Source organism: Aulonocara sp. 'chitande type north' Nkhata Bay, linkage group LG7 (genome assembly GCF_057382095.1).
Source record: "Aulonocara sp. 'chitande type north' Nkhata Bay isolate Kocher_YH1m ecotype deep benthic linkage group LG7, A_spYH_male_GT1.1, whole genome shotgun sequence".
NCBI lineage: Eukaryota > Metazoa > Chordata > Actinopteri > Cichliformes > Cichlidae > Aulonocara > Aulonocara sp. 'chitande type north' Nkhata Bay.
Window position 1 is genome coordinate 35,554,511 of NC_141350.1, and position 19,783 is coordinate 35,574,293.

The 19,783-nt window shown below is 39.9% G+C and overlaps 1 protein-coding gene across 2 annotated transcripts in view; it reads right to left on the bottom strand.

The window, feature by feature from the left end:
• stxbp1a (syntaxin binding protein 1a) overlaps window positions 1-17,936 on the bottom strand; it is a 39,664-nt gene extending 21,728 nt beyond the window's left edge. For both annotated transcript variants that reach the window (XM_086300196.1, XM_086300195.1), the window contains exons 1-3: window positions 17,796-17,936; window positions 5,027-5,076; window positions 20-101 (exon numbers count right to left, since the gene is read on the bottom strand). In XM_086300196.1, coding sequence (XP_086156322.1) covers window positions 20-101; window positions 5,027-5,076; window positions 17,796-17,832 — 169 coding nt within the window. In that variant the 5' untranslated portion in view covers window positions 17,833-17,936. The remainder of the gene's footprint in view (window positions 1-19; window positions 102-5,026; window positions 5,077-17,795) is intronic.
• Between the last annotated feature and the right edge of the window lie 1,847 nt (window positions 17,937-19,783).

Sequence of the window (19,783 nt, forward strand, 5' to 3'; positions counted from 1 at the left end):
AAATGTGATGGGCTCTTACTGGTGATGCCCTCTGTCATGATGTCTGTCATCTTGCAGCAGGATGACAACATCCTCATGCTCAGCTGGTCCACAATCAGAGCCTGGCAACACACGAAGGCAGTAACTACTTATTACTCTCATTACATGTAGCTGACAATAAAACAGTCTTATTCGAATAATCCCTTACAGACACTGTGCAGTGATGACTCAGGTTTATTCACATCCAGGCTTCAAGGTCTTTTGTGTGTCTTAGTTGTTCTGGCTTATTTAATGTGCACCACTGTGATGAAAAACATTTTCCATTTGCATATTTACGCATCAAGATATATATTGTGTATAGGTTTTGTATCCATTTGATATTTTATTGTCAGGTTCCTGGGTCTCCTGACCCAGCATGTTTAGTTCTTTGTGATTTTTGTATTATTGTACTTGTGTGAGTTATTCGATGGTTTCTACAGGGAGTGCAGAATTATTAGGCAAGTTGTATTTTTGAGGAATAATTTTATTATTGAACAACAACCATGTTCTCAATGAACCCAAAAAACTCATTAATATCAAAGCTGAATGTTTTTGGAAGTAGTTTTTAGTTTGTTTTTAGTTTTAGCTATTTTAGGGGGATATCTGTGTGTGCAGGTGACTATTACTGTGCATAATTATTAGGCAACTTAACAAAAAACAAATATATACCCATTTCAATTATTTATTTTTACCAGTGAAACCAATATAACATCTCCACATTCACAAATATACATTTCTGACATTCAAAAACAAAACAAAAACAAATCAGCGACCAATATAGCCACCTTTCTTTGCAAGGACACTCAAAAGCCTGCCGTCCATGGATTCTGTCAGTGTTTTGATCTGTTCACCATCAACATTGCGTGCAGCAGCAACCACAGCCTCCCAGACACTGTTCAGAGAGGTGTACTGTTTTCCCTCCTTGTAAATGGTAAATGACCTGTATTTATATAGCGCTTTACTAGTCCCTAAGGACCCCAAAGCGCTTTACATATCCAGTCATCCACCCATTCACACACACATTCACACACTGGTGATGGCAAGCTACATTGTAGCCACAGCCACCCTGGGGCGCACTGACAGAGGCGAGGCTGCCGGACACTGGCGCCACCGGGCCCTCTGACCACCACCAGTAGGCAACGGGTGAAGTGTCTTGCCCAAGGACACAACGACCGAGACTGTCCAAGTCGGGGCTCAAACCGGCAACCTTCCAATTACAAGGCAAACTCCCAACTCTTGAGCCACGATCGCCCCATTTGATGATGGACCACAGGTTCTCAATGGGGTTCAGATCAGGTGAACAAGGAGGCCATGTCATTAGTTTTTCTTCTTTTATACCCTTTCTTGCCAGCCACGCTGTGGAGTACTTGGACGCGTGTGATGGAGCATTGTCCTGCATGAAAATCATGTTTTTCTTGAAGGATGCAGACTTCTTCCTGTACCACTGCTTGAAGAAGGTGTCTTCCAGAAACTGGCAGTAGGACTGGGAGTTGAGCTTGACTCCATCCTCAACCCAAAAAGGCCCCACAAGCTCATCTTTGATGATACCAGCCCAAACCAGTACTCCACCTCCACCTTGCTGGCATCTGAGTGGGACTGGAGCTCTCTGCCCTTTACCAATCCAGCCACGGGCCCATCCATCTGGCCCATCAAGACTCACTCTCATTTCATCAGTCCATAAAACCTTAGAAAAACCAGTCTTGAGATATTTCTTGGCCCAGTCTTGACGTTTCAGCTTGTGTGTCTTGTTCAGTGGTGGTCGTCTTTCAGCCTTTCTTACCTTGGCCATGTCTCTGAGTATTGCACACCTTGTGCTTTTGGGCACTCCAGTGATGTTGCAGCTCTGAAATATGGCCAAACTGGTGGCAAGTGGCATCTTGGCAGCTGCACGCTTGACTTTTCTCAGTTCGTGGGCAGTTATTTGGCGCCTTGGTTTTTCCACACGCTTCTTGCGACCCTGTTGACTATTTTGAATGAAACGCTTGATTGTTCGATGATCACGCTTCAGAAGCTTTGCAATTTTGAGACTGCTGCATCCCTCTGCAAGATATCTCACTATTTTTGACTTTTCTGAGCCTGTCGAGTCCTTCTTTTGACCCATTTTGCCAAAGGAAAGGACGTTGCCTAATAATTATGCACACCTGATATAGGGTGTTGATGTCATTAGACCACACCCCTTCTCATTACAGAGATGCACATCACCTAATATGCTTAATTGGTAGTAGGCTTTCGAGCCTATACAGCTTGGAGTAAGACAACATGCATGGAGAGGATGATGTGGACAAAATACTAATTTGCCTAATAATTCTGCACTCCCTGTAGTTTCGATCCCTTGCCCTTCATGTTTCTCTGTGTCCCCTCTGTTCTGTGTCTGTGTCTGCATGTTTGAGTTCCCCTCTGTGTCTTTCGGTTCTTAGAGCTTCGGTTCTCCTCAGCTTTATGGTTTATGTCTGTGTTTCTTAGTTGCTGTCTCCACCGTGTCAAGTTCGCGTCTCTGTGTTATACTTCCTGTTTTACTTTGATGGTCCGTGTCTTATGTGAATGCGTCCTGCTTTGCTTGTCTCGTCAGTCCTGATTTCTCCCAGCCATGCCCTCCTTCTGTGTCTCATTCCCCTCATTACTTCCCAGTGTATTTAAACCTTTTGTTTCTCTGAGTCAGTGTTGTGTCGTCCCTCTTGCTGTGTGGAGCTCCCTGTGAGTTTTGGTTTGTTGTTTCCCAGTTTAGTTTACTTTGTATGCCCGTTTTTCTGTGACCAGCAAATAAAGCTGTGGTTTTGAGTTCATTCCTTGAGTCTTTGAGTCGTGCACTTTGAGTCCTCATCTCCTGCCTGCCACACGGCGTTTCATGGCATTTATTATATTTTCTACTGTTGTCTTCTAATCTCTTTTTGGAAAACATCTAAAAAAGAACTATTGAAAATGTAATCTCCTGGGATGGTGAGAATCATTCCTTCCATTGGTCTGCCCAAAAGCCTCTGTTAAATGACTAATAAAGACCGATTCTAGAGACATTCAAATATTTGACTAATAGATTATTTGGCTGGGTATTTCTGCACAGTCTTTACTCAGACATGTTTAGCAAATGAGCAACATCTGAAATGGATCCATTTCATCCAATGAGCCAAAATAGTGCAGCTGCTCGAAAAGAACACATTTAGTTGTGTCTCCATCAAGAGTTGACGAAGAGTCTGGAAGGCCTCGTGGTATGGTAAATGCTGCTGCACGTCTTTTAACAGGTGTATGTATAAACACATCACTCCAGTTTTAGCAAATTTACACCAGCTCCCTGTAAAGTATCGTATTGATTTTAAGATTCTTTTACTTTTAAAGTTAAATAATATGGCACCCAGTTATTTAAACGAACTCCTCAACATGTATGACCCCAAAACAGCACTGAGATCGTCTAGCCAGATGCTCTTAGCACAACCAAGGTCTTGACTGAAGCGCAGAGGAGATCGGGCCTTCGCAGTAGCAGCACCCTGGAATAATCTGCCAGAGGAGATTTGTACTTCAGAGTCTATTCAGTCTTTTAAATCGCATCTTAAAACTCACTTTTTTACTTTGGCTTTTAATTCGAGTTCAGTATGAGTACCATCAGGTCTGTTTTATGTTTTTATTGTTAATTCATAGTCTTCTCATTTATCTGAATTTGTTTCTCTATTGTTTTCTCTTGTTTTTAACCGATTGTGAAGCACTTTGGTCAACACTGTTGTTTTTAAATGTGCTATACAAATACATTTTGAATAATCTATGACTATTAAACAGGATTAATGTTATTATTTTACACTAGGTAGCGAGGGCCAGTATTTTCTTTGTCTTTAGATTTTGTTAAAACCCAGTTACATCCAACACGTCTGTGCATGTAAGGCACGCAGTGGTTTTTGTTTTTCAATTTTTTGCCATTCCATCCTATTATTCATCCATTCATGAATAATATGTTTTTCTTGTCATAGGTGTTTGTCTGAGTAAAAAATGTAAAGCAATTATAAAAAGAAACAAACATTAACAAATAAATCTTCTACGGAGCCCCGCAGGGGACATGGGAGAAAAAAAAATTAGGGAGAAAAAAAAAATTAAGACGGACTTTTGCGAGATCTCGCAAAACAAACTCGGGATCTCGCAAAAGTTTTAGCCGCATTCTTCGGAGGCCGCCAGCTCGAAGCCGACCGGGAGGTCGAGGCACGATGTGCCGGGAAAGCGGTGTTCCTCCCGGCTGTAGTAGGTCTCGACCTCCCGTTAGCTTCGAGCTAGTGGGTGTCAGATCTCCAAAAACGTCGGAGCATTTTTGCAAATATGTGATGTCTTGTAAACCGAGCAGGTATCTGACGTTTACACAACTACATTCACGCCTCAAAATATCTTAAAAGTGTATTTTGTGACCCAGAAAGAGTAATATTACAACTAAGTAGCTGCCGCCATTGTTGGAATTCAACTTTTGCGAGATCCCGAGTTTGTTTTGCGAGATCTCGCAAAAGTCCGTCTTAATTTTTTTTTTTCTCCCTAATTTTTTTTCTTCCATGTCCCCTGCGGGGCTCCGTAATCTTCTAACCCCAAGACATTAACTTTACTTATAAGTTTAAGATAAACAGTTCATTTACTGCACATTAGAAAAGCTGGAACAAGACACTGTTTGGCAAACCCTATATTTAGTCCCACAAATTTCACCAGTACATTTTTTTCTTTCTTTTACTGACTCAGGTCTAATTTTGAAACATAAGCTACAGATTCAGAGCAAAGTCCAGTTATGCTTCTTTGAAGAGAACTGCTCAATGACTATATTAGCAGTTTTTTTAAAGTAATGAACAGGTACAACCCATTCCCAAAAAAAGGTTGAGACACTATGTAAAACAGAATTTATAAGAATAAAATAATATATTTATATTTTACTAAAAAGAATAGGTCCCGCTGGCAGTCAGTTCTACAGCCGGAGTCTAGATAAAAGCTTTCTAATCATCTTGTTTGTTGTATATCAGGGCCCTACACGTGACCCAGAGTGCTGTCCTCTCACCTTCCATTCTCCCTTCTTCTTCACCTTCTTGATAACATCGTTCATAATCTCTGTAAAAGAAAGAAAGAAAAAGAATCATCACAAATCAGATGGGCTCGTTATCTAAGCATTCACCCATCATCCTCTTATACTTATCTCTATGACCTGAGCAGAGATGTTTTAATTCATTTTGTAAGTAAAGAATACACAATCATACAAAGAAAACACAACACACACATTCATGTACCATTTCATCACAGCAAGCTAATATTCACCCTCGGATCAGACAGACTGATGACCTGTCCAGTGTGTGAGACTGCAAATATGTAAAACTCTTAACTAACAGACTTTGGAAAGCACTGACAATAAGGCAGTGAATCTGGAGGTGGCAGATTTAAAGATGCTACGATTATTGTTTGTCAGCGACAACGAGGAACAGGATTAGAAACAAGTACGTTAGATGGAGAGTTCTGTTTGAGCGGTTTGGATACAAAGTTAGAGAGGCAAGGTTGAGTTGGTTTGGACATGTGCAGAGAAATGATTGTCAACGGATGTTGAAGATGGAGATGCCAGGCAGGAGTAAAAGAGGAAGACCTGAGAGGAGGTTTGTGGATGAAGGAGGACAGAGGGTTGGTGTCATGTGGGAGGATGCTAGAGATAGGGTGAGATGGAGGCAGATGATGTGCTAATGTGACAACGAGCAGCTAAAAGAAGATAAAGACAAAGAAGAAGCCAACTCACAGACTTTGAAAAACAGTAATTTATTGAACAAAAGTCAGATTTATTGAAAGTTTTCTCGGAAGAGAGGATTTTTGTACCTTAATTATAATTCAACGGAAACTATTAATTTCTGAAGCAAACCTCCTACAGCCTGGCAGAAAGTGCATCTAGGAAAGGGGTGCACTGAAAGACGAACCAAGAGCATCATAATAATTCAAAATGTTGCATTATGATCATTTTATCTCACGTTTTTTGAATTATTAATCGCTGAAAGTTACATTCGATTAGCCACACAGCCTTTAGTGTGTATCTGCCCAAAGTTAACATGAGAGGGAGAAACGGCAAGAAACAAAATGTTTGTATTATGACAGTAAATCAATCCCAACTTTAAAAATAGACATTTTACTACTACACAACAATTTTTATGATTAATAGAAATTGTGCAGATTGGGTATGAGTGTCAAACTCTTACACCGTGAGAATCACTGGAGTAAAAATCAAGTCTAAAAACAGGAAGTTTGAGTAACTCTTGCCGTATGCTGGGATAGGCTCCAGCTCCCTGGCAACCCTGATAAGGATAAGCAGAAGACAATGGATGTATGGATGGTTAACTAAATTAAACTAAGCCTAAAATAACTGAACCCTGAACTGTTTGATTCTACTCATATGTATTTTAAAATCCAATAATGCTACTATTACAATAACACGCACCATGCATTCATGCCTCCAGTGAGGTTAGCCACCACAGATCTACATCAGTGAATGAATTCTCTCAATGATGAGTGTCTACAAAGACGAGGAAACCCAATAAAGGAAAGCCAGTATCCACTGTGAGGTTATGGCACGATGGCCCTGTTTGTGCCACAATACTGATATTGGCTTGATCAGTATGCCAACCATCTGCCAGCCGTATTAGGATAAATCCATTAAGGGTGAATTACTGTTGAACATCATGTTGGATCACAGTGAATATAAACCGCTAAGCCCTCCCGGCCCCAGCTAAAACCTGCGACCACACAGATACTGATGGATTACCACAGATTAAAAAGGGCCTGAGCAAAAAAAAAAGATGAGGGATGCAAGTGTTTGCTGCCTCGAAAACAATAAGCAGTATGCTCCTCAGAGTCAGATGATGACGCTTTTCAGACAATTGGAGAAATATGCCAGAAGTAGGATGGAAGCATAAAAATTGGAAACTAAAACCAATTATAGTATAAAAGAAATCTAGAATGCATGCAAATAAAGGTCGACTAAAAGTAAATAAGTTATCGTATGTACTATAGCTGAAGCAGACAGAGCTCAGCCTGAACCTCCTGTGAGTGAGACGAACTGTATCTGACCTCCAGTGGGACAGATGGTCTTAATATAGTAGAAATATTCTTGCTAAATGAGAGATTCCCCAACTCAGCTTCAGTCTATTTCCAGCATTTCCTTTGTCCTGTTCTGTTAGCTGCTACGTCAGCCAAGAAGCACTGTGAGTACAAACTACAACCTAAAAAACCTTAAAAAACCTGTGACTTTTACACAGCTGGGGAACCGGGGCTGTCACTGTGCTGACTAATTGCTGTAAAACACTCCAAGTAACAGCTGCAAAATTAAAGCAGGCTCCTTTTCATTCCTGAAAAGTTGACTTGTGTTTCATCCAGCAGCGGCTCCAGGCCACAGGATGAGACACTTCAGAAAACAAAGCAGGACTGAGGATATCCGTGACTCGTCCTCCCTTTTCCTCTGCTAATCTGTTTCCTCTTTTTCCTCTGATAAATGAGCTCAGATAAAAGCAGCTCCAATTATTAAGATAAATTGAATTTTTAACTGTTCTTCGTTTTCTTCCAGGGTCTAAATTCTTTAGTCCATCGATCTCTTAAACATTAATGTCGATTCACAACAAAAGCTTTACTTCAGCTCGATGCTTTAACATTACACTTTCCATATGAACATCTCTTCCTTAGATGCGTCTCAAACCTCGTTGCTGCCATTTCTTAGAAGCCCCCATTGAACCCTTTTTTGGGAGCCCTAAATTTCATTCCTGGCATTTTCCCAATTACTGTCATTGCTTTTGAAGGTAACGTTTTAATATTTATCCAGTTGAATTTAGGTTTGTAAAGGTGAAAAGGTTTGAATATGTTTGCAAGCAGAATATTAGATTAACATTAACTGCAAGGCAGTATATTGATGACATTATGATTGGAGGTTGAGCCCCCTAAAGGTTTAAAGTAATCTCCCCTGGAAGCCCTTCAAGTCCAGTATGGAGGTAGAAGAGTTATAATAAAAGAACTGAACTGAATTACTAAGGGGTTAACAATCCATAGAGGCCAATGTATTTTTGTTACCGAACTATAAACATGCTTTTTAATGCTGAGAAACTGAACATTTTAACATGGGGCTCTATGTATCCAGCACAAGTCACCTCAGTACAACAGTGTCTGTACTATCAAATCAACATCTCTGTGGTTCTACTCAGTGAAATATAGAGCTGAAAATCAAGTACACAACTTTTTCTGGATTATGTTCTGTTAAAAATGATTATAATGTTGATAGATACTAAACAACAAATACACTAATTCAATTTATCTTCTCTTCTGTTAGCTTCAGTTTTGGTTCATTTTTTTTTTTCAGTTAAAAGGATGACTAATGGGATTATCCTTCATAAGGTTGAGTGAACTGACCCAGGCAGTCAATAAAATAGAGAAGTTAACTTGATAGTGAATGGACTGCACTCTTTTCTAACTGAAGACTGAAAATAAGTTGGGGGGAGGCGTGACTGTGGATTCTTCCTTTCTGACCTCCTGATAAAGGCACAACAGGAACACACCGGTCAGAAAGAAGGGAAGGGACCTGAACAAACACAAGCAGCAGCTGTGTCAACCAAACATGCACAGAAACACATACACACACATCTCATCTCATATCCAGTTAAACAGGATACAATATAATCACGTCAGAGCAGGGACGAAAGTTCACAATTTCTTTGTCAAACTACTCAAATATAAATGAGACTATGAAGACTTTATTAAATATACAGTTAAGACATAAAACTAAAAAGACTACTAAAATATTACATCTTCAGCACCTCAGCAGACACTTGTTTATCTCAGCAGGTTGCAAGTTTTTAAGAGTTGTGGCATTTTCTTGCTCTCCTACGTCATTAACAGGATTCAAACCCCCCAAAATCTTCTGCTTTTCCGGTAAAGGCTCAGTTATCTTTTGTTTATATTATTAAGCACCCTTGTGGATCAAATGTAGTTTTGCAAATTATCATAATTTGTTTCTAATATTTTTGTAATCTTCAGAAATGATTGTAATCTTTTATAGAAATCACTTTTAAATGCTTAATATGCGTATTTTATTGTTTTTATTTTTTTGCCTTTGTGTTATGTTTTCCACAGTTTTGATCAACACCTGCTGCATTTATATTAGCTATGCACACAAACTGACATCACTCCTCACTCTGTCTTTAATAAGCAAATTTTATAGAGACCACCGCTGGATATACTGTTGCTTATTTACACGTACATAGTTTCATTTTTAGACTGAACTAAAATCACTTTCACTTTTCTGATTGGTTGCCTCTCACAAACAGAAGGGTTAACAATTAACTATAAGAAATATGTGTTTCTTATAGTTAATTGCTTGATGGGGGGGGGGGTTCTTGAGGTTTTAGAGGCTAAAGGAAAAAAGTAAATTTTTGTTTCTTAAATCTTGAAATTAAAACAAAAAAGTAACAATTTCAACACCTTTTTCAGTAGAAAAAAACTGAAGTAGAACAAAGAAGAAGAAAATTAAAAACAAAAAAAATTCTAATGGAGCCATCTGATTGTTGAGGTTTTCTCTCCATTATTATTTATTTATAGATACATAGATAGATAGATGGGTGTGTGTAGATGGGTGTGTGTAGATGGGTGTGTGTGTGTGTGTGTGTGTGTGTGTGTGTGTGTGCGTGCGTGCGTGCGCGCGCACTTGAGTACCTAGATCCTGAAGCCTGGTTTTGGCTCAGTGGGATTAGTTGTTTGTATTCTGACCTAATTTATAATTGTGTTTAGATGTTTAACATGTACAAAATAAGGGAAAGCATACGTCTTCTCTATAAACCCAGACAAACTGAACACAGTTAGCCATATCAAGGAGCAGTACTATGAGCAATGATATTGCCATTGTGTTGATGTACTCTCCAATCCCCTAAGCCTCGACTTGGGCTGACAGTTTCTCCCTTTGCCTCGTGGTTCTCCCCCCTTCAGGGACTTTCACCTATGAGTACATGACCCATTTTTTTTCTCTGGATCTCAGCTTCACAGCAGCATCATTCCCGAGGGAATGTGACACGCTTGATCTTAAAGAGACACGCAGACAAATCAGCACGACTCACACTGAAATGCAAGCAAAGCCTTCACCACAACCCAAACACACAAAAGAAAAAATGAAACAGAGCTTCATGGTCAGAGTCTCACCATGTCATAGGTTTTGTATTTTTAAAAATCAAAGAGTTTTTGTTTGTACATACACTTCAATAGATTACATTAACCAAAAGATTAAAATAACTCAATATTAATAAAAAAAATAGCTTTTCAATGAGGCTAAATGGTTTCTATGTTCCATCTCTTCCGTACACCTTAAGCACCGATATTAACCAGATTTAACAAAACCTAAAAACACTCCATGAGATAACTATTATCTGTAAATGGCCTCTTCAGATTCATCTGCAGTTACGTAACACCCTAAACTGGCCCCAGCCGGCACAAAATGGCTGTAAGGAAAGCAGAAGAAGAGGATTTATGACCTTCAGTGGATAGCAAGTCAGAGGTCAGAGGTCAGGAGTGCAGTTCACTGGAGCAAAATGGGGAAAAAAAGAACGAATGCAGGAGAAAAAAATGAAACAAAAACACAAAGATACTCGACTGGAGGTCCACTGAGAAATCTCCAGAAATCCCCCCGCCACAAATGCTATCTCGGTGGACTGATCTCTAAAGACGTGTGTGGGCATTGATTCACTCTCATGTAGTCTACACACGTGCACCTCAAAGAGTTGTCTGTCACCTCTGTTCCCCTGACAGGAGGAGTGTCTTTGTGGGAAACTCAGCTAAAAGTTACTAATGCAGTAACAAGAACATGAAAGAACATACAAAGAACTCTTCACTGATACCCCGAATTCCTTCTCTGCACTGACGCTATTATAAGCATTGTAAGCTAGCTGCTGTGCAGCTTCCAGAAATCAAATGCAGCTCTAAGCTGATACTGTCATGGTCCTGCGACCATGACTCAGTGACTTTGTGTTTGTGTTCCTTATTGTTGTTATTCTCTTTATTATTCTTGGGCTGTTTTGGGATGGTTTGTGTTTTGGGATTTTAGATACTGGGTTTTGGGTTTGTGCTCCCTCTATTGGTCCCTGGTGTTAGTGTTCCCCTGTCTCGTCAGGTTAATCAGGTCCAGCTGTGTCTCCCACCTGTGTGTGATTTCCCAGTGTCTCTTTGTGTACTTATAGTGTGTGATTTCCTCTGCTCCTCGTCGCGTCGTCTGTGTTCATACCTGGTGTAATCCCCTGCATGCTCTCCCTGCTGTTCTCCCTTCATGCTCAGGTTTGCTATTTCTTTGTGTAGTTTCTCCCAGTTAGTTCATCCTTAGTTCTGTTTTGCCATCTCCACTTTATGTTCAGTATTGTCAATAAATCACCTTCACATCTGAGTAAGTGCTGCATCTGAGTCCTCCTTTCCACTCTTCACACGGCCGCCGCCCCGGACCGTGACAGATACCTTGATCAAGGGCAAATGCACAAAACGCCACATCTGCAAAGATGTGGCACCAAATTTTTATCAGGCACTGCAGGTCAGCGAAAACCAGCTGTCCAACCAATGAATGGAATAAATGGAAAGATCGGAAAGGAAACACTACACACCTTTAATGAGAATCTGATATTACTAAACTGCTTTTGTGCAAACACACAGTGCTGACCTACTTAAGCCAGCATTTTTTCCAGTGCAGAAAAAGCAGCAGCTCTTTGTTTTCACGATCCTATAGAAAGAAAAAAAAAAGCGTGACAAGCCCTAAGAGAACATCTCATACTGATTTTATTAGACTAAGCTAATCATGTCTTACCCGTACAATGTTAAAATGATCATTTTGTTATACAACATGTCAACACATACTTGGTTTTGTATTTTTATCATATTCCCCCTCTATTCTGTTCCTAAAAAATGAAACTGATGTCTCGTCCCTAATACAGCATCATCATTTCTATTATTGGATATTATATCAGCCTTTATTACTATAAATCTGTGGTTGAAATAACTGTTTTGCAATAATTTTCTCTTTTTGCATTTCCTTTCCTTTAGTCCAAGTTCAGTCAGTACAAGACTGTGGCAGGTTTAATTTGCTTTACATTAACTTATTGTATTTGAATCATAATTAAAGTTTAGGAAAATCAGCTTGAATAAAACAATATGATTTCTCTATTTTAATGTTTAACGTATTTTAACTTCTTTTTTTTTTGCCATGATCAAATAGCCATAGTTAAAATGTGTCTGTTTCTCTGGGAAATTGTGAGATTTTTCTCTTGACCCATTTTGTGACTTCGTGCAACATTAATAATATTTAACCTAATTTCATCCAACCTTTGTCACAAGATATTAATTCTAGTTCTATTGCAGAAACACAAGTGCAAAAATTTAAGAGAGTAACAAGCAAGACAAATTAGGTTTCCTGCACTCACCAGAGAGAGAGCTAAGAAGATGGTATATATATATATATATATATATATATATATATATATATATATATATATATATATATATATATATATATATACACAATTTATTTTAATCCTCCTACAGTTAATTTAACAAATTGACAAATTATCATGAAGCCATGCCATCTATATTTCTTGTTTTTGTTTACATCGCTGGAAGAGGAGAGCATCCAGGCTCTGGTGCTGTGGTGATCTTCCATAAGAAGATATTTCTGTAACGTGGTGTTAAATATGTCTCCACTGTACGTGTGTATATGCATGTAAGAAAAGGACTGAGTGCTGCCGAGAAGAGTGGGAGGTAGAGGATGTCTGCCAGCTCTGACACAGCACTCATCCTCAGCAAAAGAGAACGGAATTCATTAAGATTAAGAGCCACTGTGACCCTGCATTACACAGCTCTATTTCAGCCAGCTCTTCATGCTCTATTACTGCAGTGACATGACATTTCAGAGTGTGTGTGTGTGTGTGTGTGTGTGTGTGTGTGTGTGTGTGTGTGTGTGTGTGTGTGTGTGTGTGTGTGTGTTTTACAGACGCCCAGGGGCTGCAGGCACTGCGTCAGACTGGATCCAGACGTGTGTGTGTGATGCTGTGGCTCAGTGATGCTTCCAAGGTCAATAGAAGGCGCGTGTGTGCAAATATGTGCATAAAAGTCCTTTTCTATTTCACCTTCCTCCTTCCTTTTATTCACACTACCCCAAACAGAGAAGAGTAAATACAACATGCTTCCAGAAACTTCCAAGGAAGAGTGAACTGACTCTGTTTGACATTTTGGGATGTGAGTATATTCGAACTGGAGACAAAACACTTCCTAGCTTTGCTTTGAAGTCTTTTAGCTCTCCATCACACCATTTCTGAACATATAGCTGGCGCAAAATTGATGTGACACAACTGATAAACATCAGCCACTGCCATCAGCATTGTCAACCTGGCATTATAATACATCTGTGCATCCCTACAGCACGCAGCCTCTTGAGTTACTTTTTAGTTTGTCTTAAAAAATAAAAGGCAACATCAGGGCTCATTTTTGTATCCATTTTGCACCCAGTGGAGCAACAAATTTTAGTACCGTTTCATTTCATTGAGCACAAACAGACGGAAGAAGTGACAAGTGAATGTTTTGAGTGGTAAAAGCAAGCAAACTGGCGAAACGTATATCAAAAATGGTTGCCTGGCTTGCTAATTACTTGATCAAATCTCACCAAAAACTACATTTTTTGATCAAAAACCAAAAACCATTTTGAGTTGTCACACCACTGAGCAGCACAATTTTATATCTTCTGACAATAAACAACCTGATAGCTAAAAAAAACCCTGCAGGGTCACCATTGTGACACACTGGAGGAGATCCTTGAAATGATCTAATAAGAGCAGCAGCAGCCCTGAAAACAGTCTGAAGGCAGACAAGAAGACTACTTTAAAAGGGAGTGTGGTTACCACAGACATAATAGAAAGATACTGAAGTAGCAAGTTTCATTAATTATCTAATTATTATTATTAAATCCTTTTTTTTTTAAATGAGACAGCCACATGATAAATATCACATAATCACAAATTAAGAAAATGTGTGCATAACTAGTTGCAGACAAAGAACCTGTTAAAATATTCCAGTTAAATCCAAAATTGTAACTTTGTAATCTTTTTGTAGCTCGTTCTATTCATATCCAGTTAAGTATTTGAATACAGTTTTTCAAAAATCAGTCTGAACAAGACGTACAGTTAATGCTGAAGCGTCCTGACATTGTAAGTCCTGTGTTTAAATCAAAGGCTCAGATGTAGGCAGGTAATCTTTGCAGTAAATAAACATCATAAAATGCTGCTCTCTTCAGTTCGCTGAGGAGTACCACCCCACTTTTTCATATTAGATGCAATAGTGAGCAGATACAGAAGCATGCATATGACCAATGTCACCACAGTCAAGCACAGACTGAATTGTGGATTATACACCGATCTATTTGTATTTATTTCTATAAAAATATCCAATCTTTGGCATCAGTTTTCTTGAAAGGTGTTCCACATGATTTTTCAAAGTGAGTCTAGCTTCCAGACACAGTTCCAGAAGACTTGAGGTCTTATGCTACCTCAGTGTGCAACTTTCTCTTTTAAGGAGGCTGTCGCATTAATTAAACCTGAAATGGCTGCATGGCGATGACGAGTATGTATGCTGGTGCCAGTCAAACAAAGTGGTTCACAAACGTTTTCTGGTGCATGGTACTTCAGAAGGAAAAAGAAGTTTACATCACACATCCCGGAGATTTTATCCATTATAAACAATAAAAAATGTCTAATTTTGCTTTTGAAAGACTTTTCCGGTTCACATGTCAATATATTCCTAGTCAAGATACTGACCCCATATTGCTCCCATCCATCAGAGTGTGTGTGCGTGCCTGACAATGTTAGAAAAAGACCTGTATGAATTTGTATGTGCAACTGGGTGAATGGGACATATATTAGAAAAGGCACTGTATAGGTAACGTTTAACGTATTAGCTGCTAAAACTTTTGATCACTTTCCCTAACAAACTAAATCATTCAACTTCCCTTTTCATTTTTCACCTGGTTGTCTGTGTGCCACCTCTGGGGCCAGCCCCGCAGTTTGAAAACCACTGATTTAATAACTCTCCACATGCTTTACAAGCCAACTTTGAGCACAAATGCACAGGTAATGAGAGGTGAATAAATAATTGTAAAGCTGTCTATGGTTACAGAAATATTTCAAAATTAACTGGATTTAAAGGATTTAAACAGTCGTCTGGTGATGTAAATTGATTCCAAGGTCAGTTTCTCAGTATATTATGGTATTTATCATGTTACACAATAACATATAAAGTACAGCTATGAAGCATTTTAGCATCTGCTTGAATGACTGAATGAAAGGCGGAACATTATTTGTCTGGGTCAGCAGGTTTTCCTTGAAAACCTTCAAAACATAATAAAACCCACTGCATCTGACCCCATAGACATCACCATAAAGTATATAGCTCAAATACAGAACACCGCCTCGCTCTAAACACTGCGTTCCTTCAGTTTGAGCAGCTCATCTCTTTCTAAATGACTCAGGTCACTGCTGACTGATGAGGTCCTCGTCACTCAGCCTTATTCTCCTTCTGCTGCTCTCTGGCACTGATGTTCATATACAGCCATGAAACGGGGAGGGTGAAGCTCAGCTTGCTGCCCATCCCCCCCCCTCCCTTCATTCTGGCTGCTACATCAATTGCTGCAGAGAGAGAGAGAACGACAGAGAGCCTGCGATGGTGTCACCCTCCCTCTTTCACTCTCTGCCCCCACCAATCACAGCCCTCGCTTCACCTTAGCCAAACGTAGAGCAGGTGTTGCCTCCCTGCGTCCTTGTCTTTACTGGGAAACATGCACGCAGTGTTTACATTGCTCAGGAAAAAGATGATTCACTCGGCCTGCCTTCAGCTTTTCACAAACTGGGTTATGCAATAGCCAGTTACAGTGTTTAAATAATTAAAGAATGTAAAACACGCGCAGATAATTGGCATATGAAGCTGCATTGTGTAATGTAGTAGGGCGTGCAGATGATATCATTTCTATCAAAACTCAGTCTTCTGGCCTTGTATTTAAAAAAAATGTAGACTAACTTACAAAAATGCAGGTCTGGGCTGAGCTCAGCCACAGTGCAAACATCCAGCATCAGGCTCAGAATACTTTTTATAATTTAATACTGTACTCTTGGATTCAAAGTAGATGTGAAGTTACTGATGATCGAGGCTCCTCTTTGTGACAATGCACAAATCCTTTCACTTCATGTCAAAGAACAGAAAAATATACTAATATATATATATACACTAATATATATATATATATATATATATATATATATAGAGAGAGAGAGAGAGAGAGAGAGAGAGAGAGAGAGAGAGAGAGAGAGAGAGAGTGTGTGTGTTTAATGGGATGGGGTGGGTGTGAGCCAGAATTCTGCAGCAGCACCAGTGAGGCAAATATACCTTAGAGCACAGCTGGGTGTAGCTTAAGAATTTTCAGATTCCAGCAATGTCATGACCAGAAAGTGACACATTAGCTCCTGGTACAGAGCAACTGTGTGGATTTGTATTAGTGAAATGTGACACCGAATCAATACTATGAACAACAGACGCCAAATGAAGCAAATCCTGCAGCCGGGGTAGGGCACGGTACCAAAAAAAAGAGGAGAGAGAGAGAATGAGCAGCTTGGTGTAAGAATTTAGGGACGAACTGGATACATGGCTTCACATTAAGCCATCTCTATCAGGTTTTATGGGCTCGTTCCTGAGCCTTTCGACGACCACTAACACTTGCACCCAGTTGAACCTCCTGCGCCTCCACCATAGTCAGGCCTGTTTCATCACAGCACACCTACCGCTAGAGCACCAGCCCAAATGTAATGAGCCGAAATGACACAATCGGATACTGAACCTTGAGTTAACAGTGTCCTAATGATGCAGGGTTACACAGACTGCCGGTGCCGCACCGACTCTACTCAAAGGGCACGATGACTAAAAGCCGTCCGCGGAAAAATATACAAAAAATGCGGAATTTCTTGCGCAGCGCCAGTTTTAAGGCAACTTTCACGACTCTGGTGCACTCCGCCATTAACGTGAAGCGGAGCATAGGTGGTGCTCTCCGGCTGAGAAAGGGTGTTTTACGCAGCTGAATTATGCTCCATCGGATGGGGTGAGGCACTGCTGCAGTCGGGGAATCCCACGGATCGAGATCGCTAATCTTCATTCATTTTGCAATAAACAGCATCGCATTACATTGTGTTGGCTATTATTAGCTCGCCAGCGTGTGAACAGTACGTGCATCCTGCATGTTGTGGCACAATATTCAGGCAGAAACAGATCGGGATGCAGCTCACAGGCAGAGGCAGATTAGTCCTTAAATAAACGTAAATTGTGTCTAAAAGGGGCGCACACGGGCTTCATTACTCTGTGGCTTCTCATCCCACCGGAGGAGGATGCCAACATCTTCTATTAGTGGGCTAATCATCGCTTGTCAACAGCGTTTTATACGCTCTGTCGCTTGAAATGCAATTGCGCATCCGCGCCGCAGGAGACCAACGAGACGGAGCAGCCTCTGCAGGGCATCCAGTGCTTCCTCACTACACCTCTGCGGTTTACATCGGGATACAATGGAACATCACCTTCACCGTTATCATCGTCACCACTCAGATGCACTAGCAGCCACCCGCATCCTGTCCCCCCCGCTCCCCGGCCCTTTTCTTTTTAAATATATACTCGCTCTCTGGCATATACACAGCTGAATCGGGGTGCAGCAAGACCATATCCCGCACAAATTCTGAGCACCATAAATTAGGAGAAAAAAAAAGTCTTACTTTCGCCGACCACCGCCTTTAATCCGATAGGTGCCATGATGCTGCCTCTGAGTGCTGGACCGACTGATTACCCTCTGCTTACTCTCTCTCTCCTCCTCCTCCTCCTCCTCCTCTCTGATCGTGTCACACCGCTGCGGAGGAGCCTCCACTTGGAAACGTCACTGCGTATCCTTCCGCATCATCCACACTGGTGATGTGCGGACGTTTGGCTACAGCTGTGTGTATTAGCTCAAACTAATTCCTACTAAAGACATTTATTTGTTAAGCCTTACCCGCTCATTTGTCCAAATAGAATTTAAAGATTCCTGCAAAATACCCTTGTTTTTCACAGAACCTGAAATAAATACATGATAAGAAAATAAAGTAACCCTTCATTTTTAAACAAGTTTTAATGCATATAACCTTAAGCAGATGGCACAATAATAGAGTCATAGTTTTATATACATAATAATATAGTGAATCATTACATTTATACAGGAAGACAGTGATGTGCAAAAGTCTTGTGTCATTGATTTAGTGAAATGTGCAAACATAAATGGTAGTATAGTATAAGACAAAAACACAGTATACACAATTCTAACAAGCTTGAAAGTCAATATTTGCTATGACCTTGCAACTTTGTTCTTCATAGACTCTTAAAGATATTCAAAGAAAGCTTGCTTAAGTAGTCTTCAATAATAGTTCTCCAGGCTTCTTGAAGGGCATTCAAAGGTCTTCTTTGGATGTTGGCTGCCTTTTGACCCGTTCTCTGTCAAGATCATCCCACACTGCTTTAGTAATATTGGGGTACAGGTACCAAGCCAATCCATGACTGATAGAATCAATATTACTAGATACTCACTGTTTACCTTTGATGACTGCCTCGTACATACTAACGATGATTTGAACCAACAGTTTGAAATTTGGATTCATCACTCCATAATTTTCAGTCTAGTTCCTTTGCAGTTCATGCACAACTCAGCTTTTCCCCTTCTTTAGGAATGGCTTCTTGATAGCCACCCTTCAACTCTGGCCATGTCTAATGAGCTTTCAGTGAACGGTAAATGGATGAACTGAAGGACAAGAAGTATCTCTTATCGCCTGTGTCAGAACCTGAGAGCAAGAACAGGTCGCTAGTACCAAAGTGTCTAAAGATACTGTTTAAAATTGGTTCTTTGCCAAGCTGTCTGTTATGTGTAGACACTGGTTCATCCCCTTGAGTTGTGGGCCTTTTTTACGCTTAAACCATTCATGTTGATTCATCAAGTTAAAATTAACGTTTCAGAAATGAGGTATTTTTGTTTCTTTGTTCCTTTTCCCCTCAGAGTAGCCTATAAAAGTTGTAAAAATCAATGGGGACCACAGCAGACATAAGTTCTCAGCTGTTTGACAAACTGCATTCATAAACTGTACAGGTGAGATGCAAAGAAGACCAGACAGGTTTTTTTATTAGAACTAATAAACATAATAGTCGAAGAAAAACTGGACCATAAATTTATCAAAAGTACCGGAACACTCAGCACATCCAGTAAGTTCTTAATAATTAAATTAAAACCTACAAAAAGACACAATCAGCACATATAGTTCATTCAGTTTAAGCAATGTTTTCACTAAAATGCATGCTCACAAAATGTTGTGTCTCACTCCCATTTCTTATTGTTGCATTTAAAGCTCTATTTGGAAGATCCAACCATGCAAAATATTAGTTTTTGCCATTTGTTAAGTGGTCTTAAACTTTTGATCAAATGGTCCAGTTTATTGACTCTAGTAAGCAGATGTGATGCATTGCAGTCTCCTTTTATGACACTTTTACTTCACTTTATTTTCAGCTAACTTTTGGAAGTTGCAGAGCTTAATTTTCAGCCTTCATTGCTGATAAAACCATAAATTCATAGACTGTTTCAGCAGCATTAGAGATCATTGCATAAACGTGAACAATTTAACATCCAGCATTTTAGATGGGTTTTTTTTAAAGGATCAACTCGCTTACTGAAATATTCAACATGTTT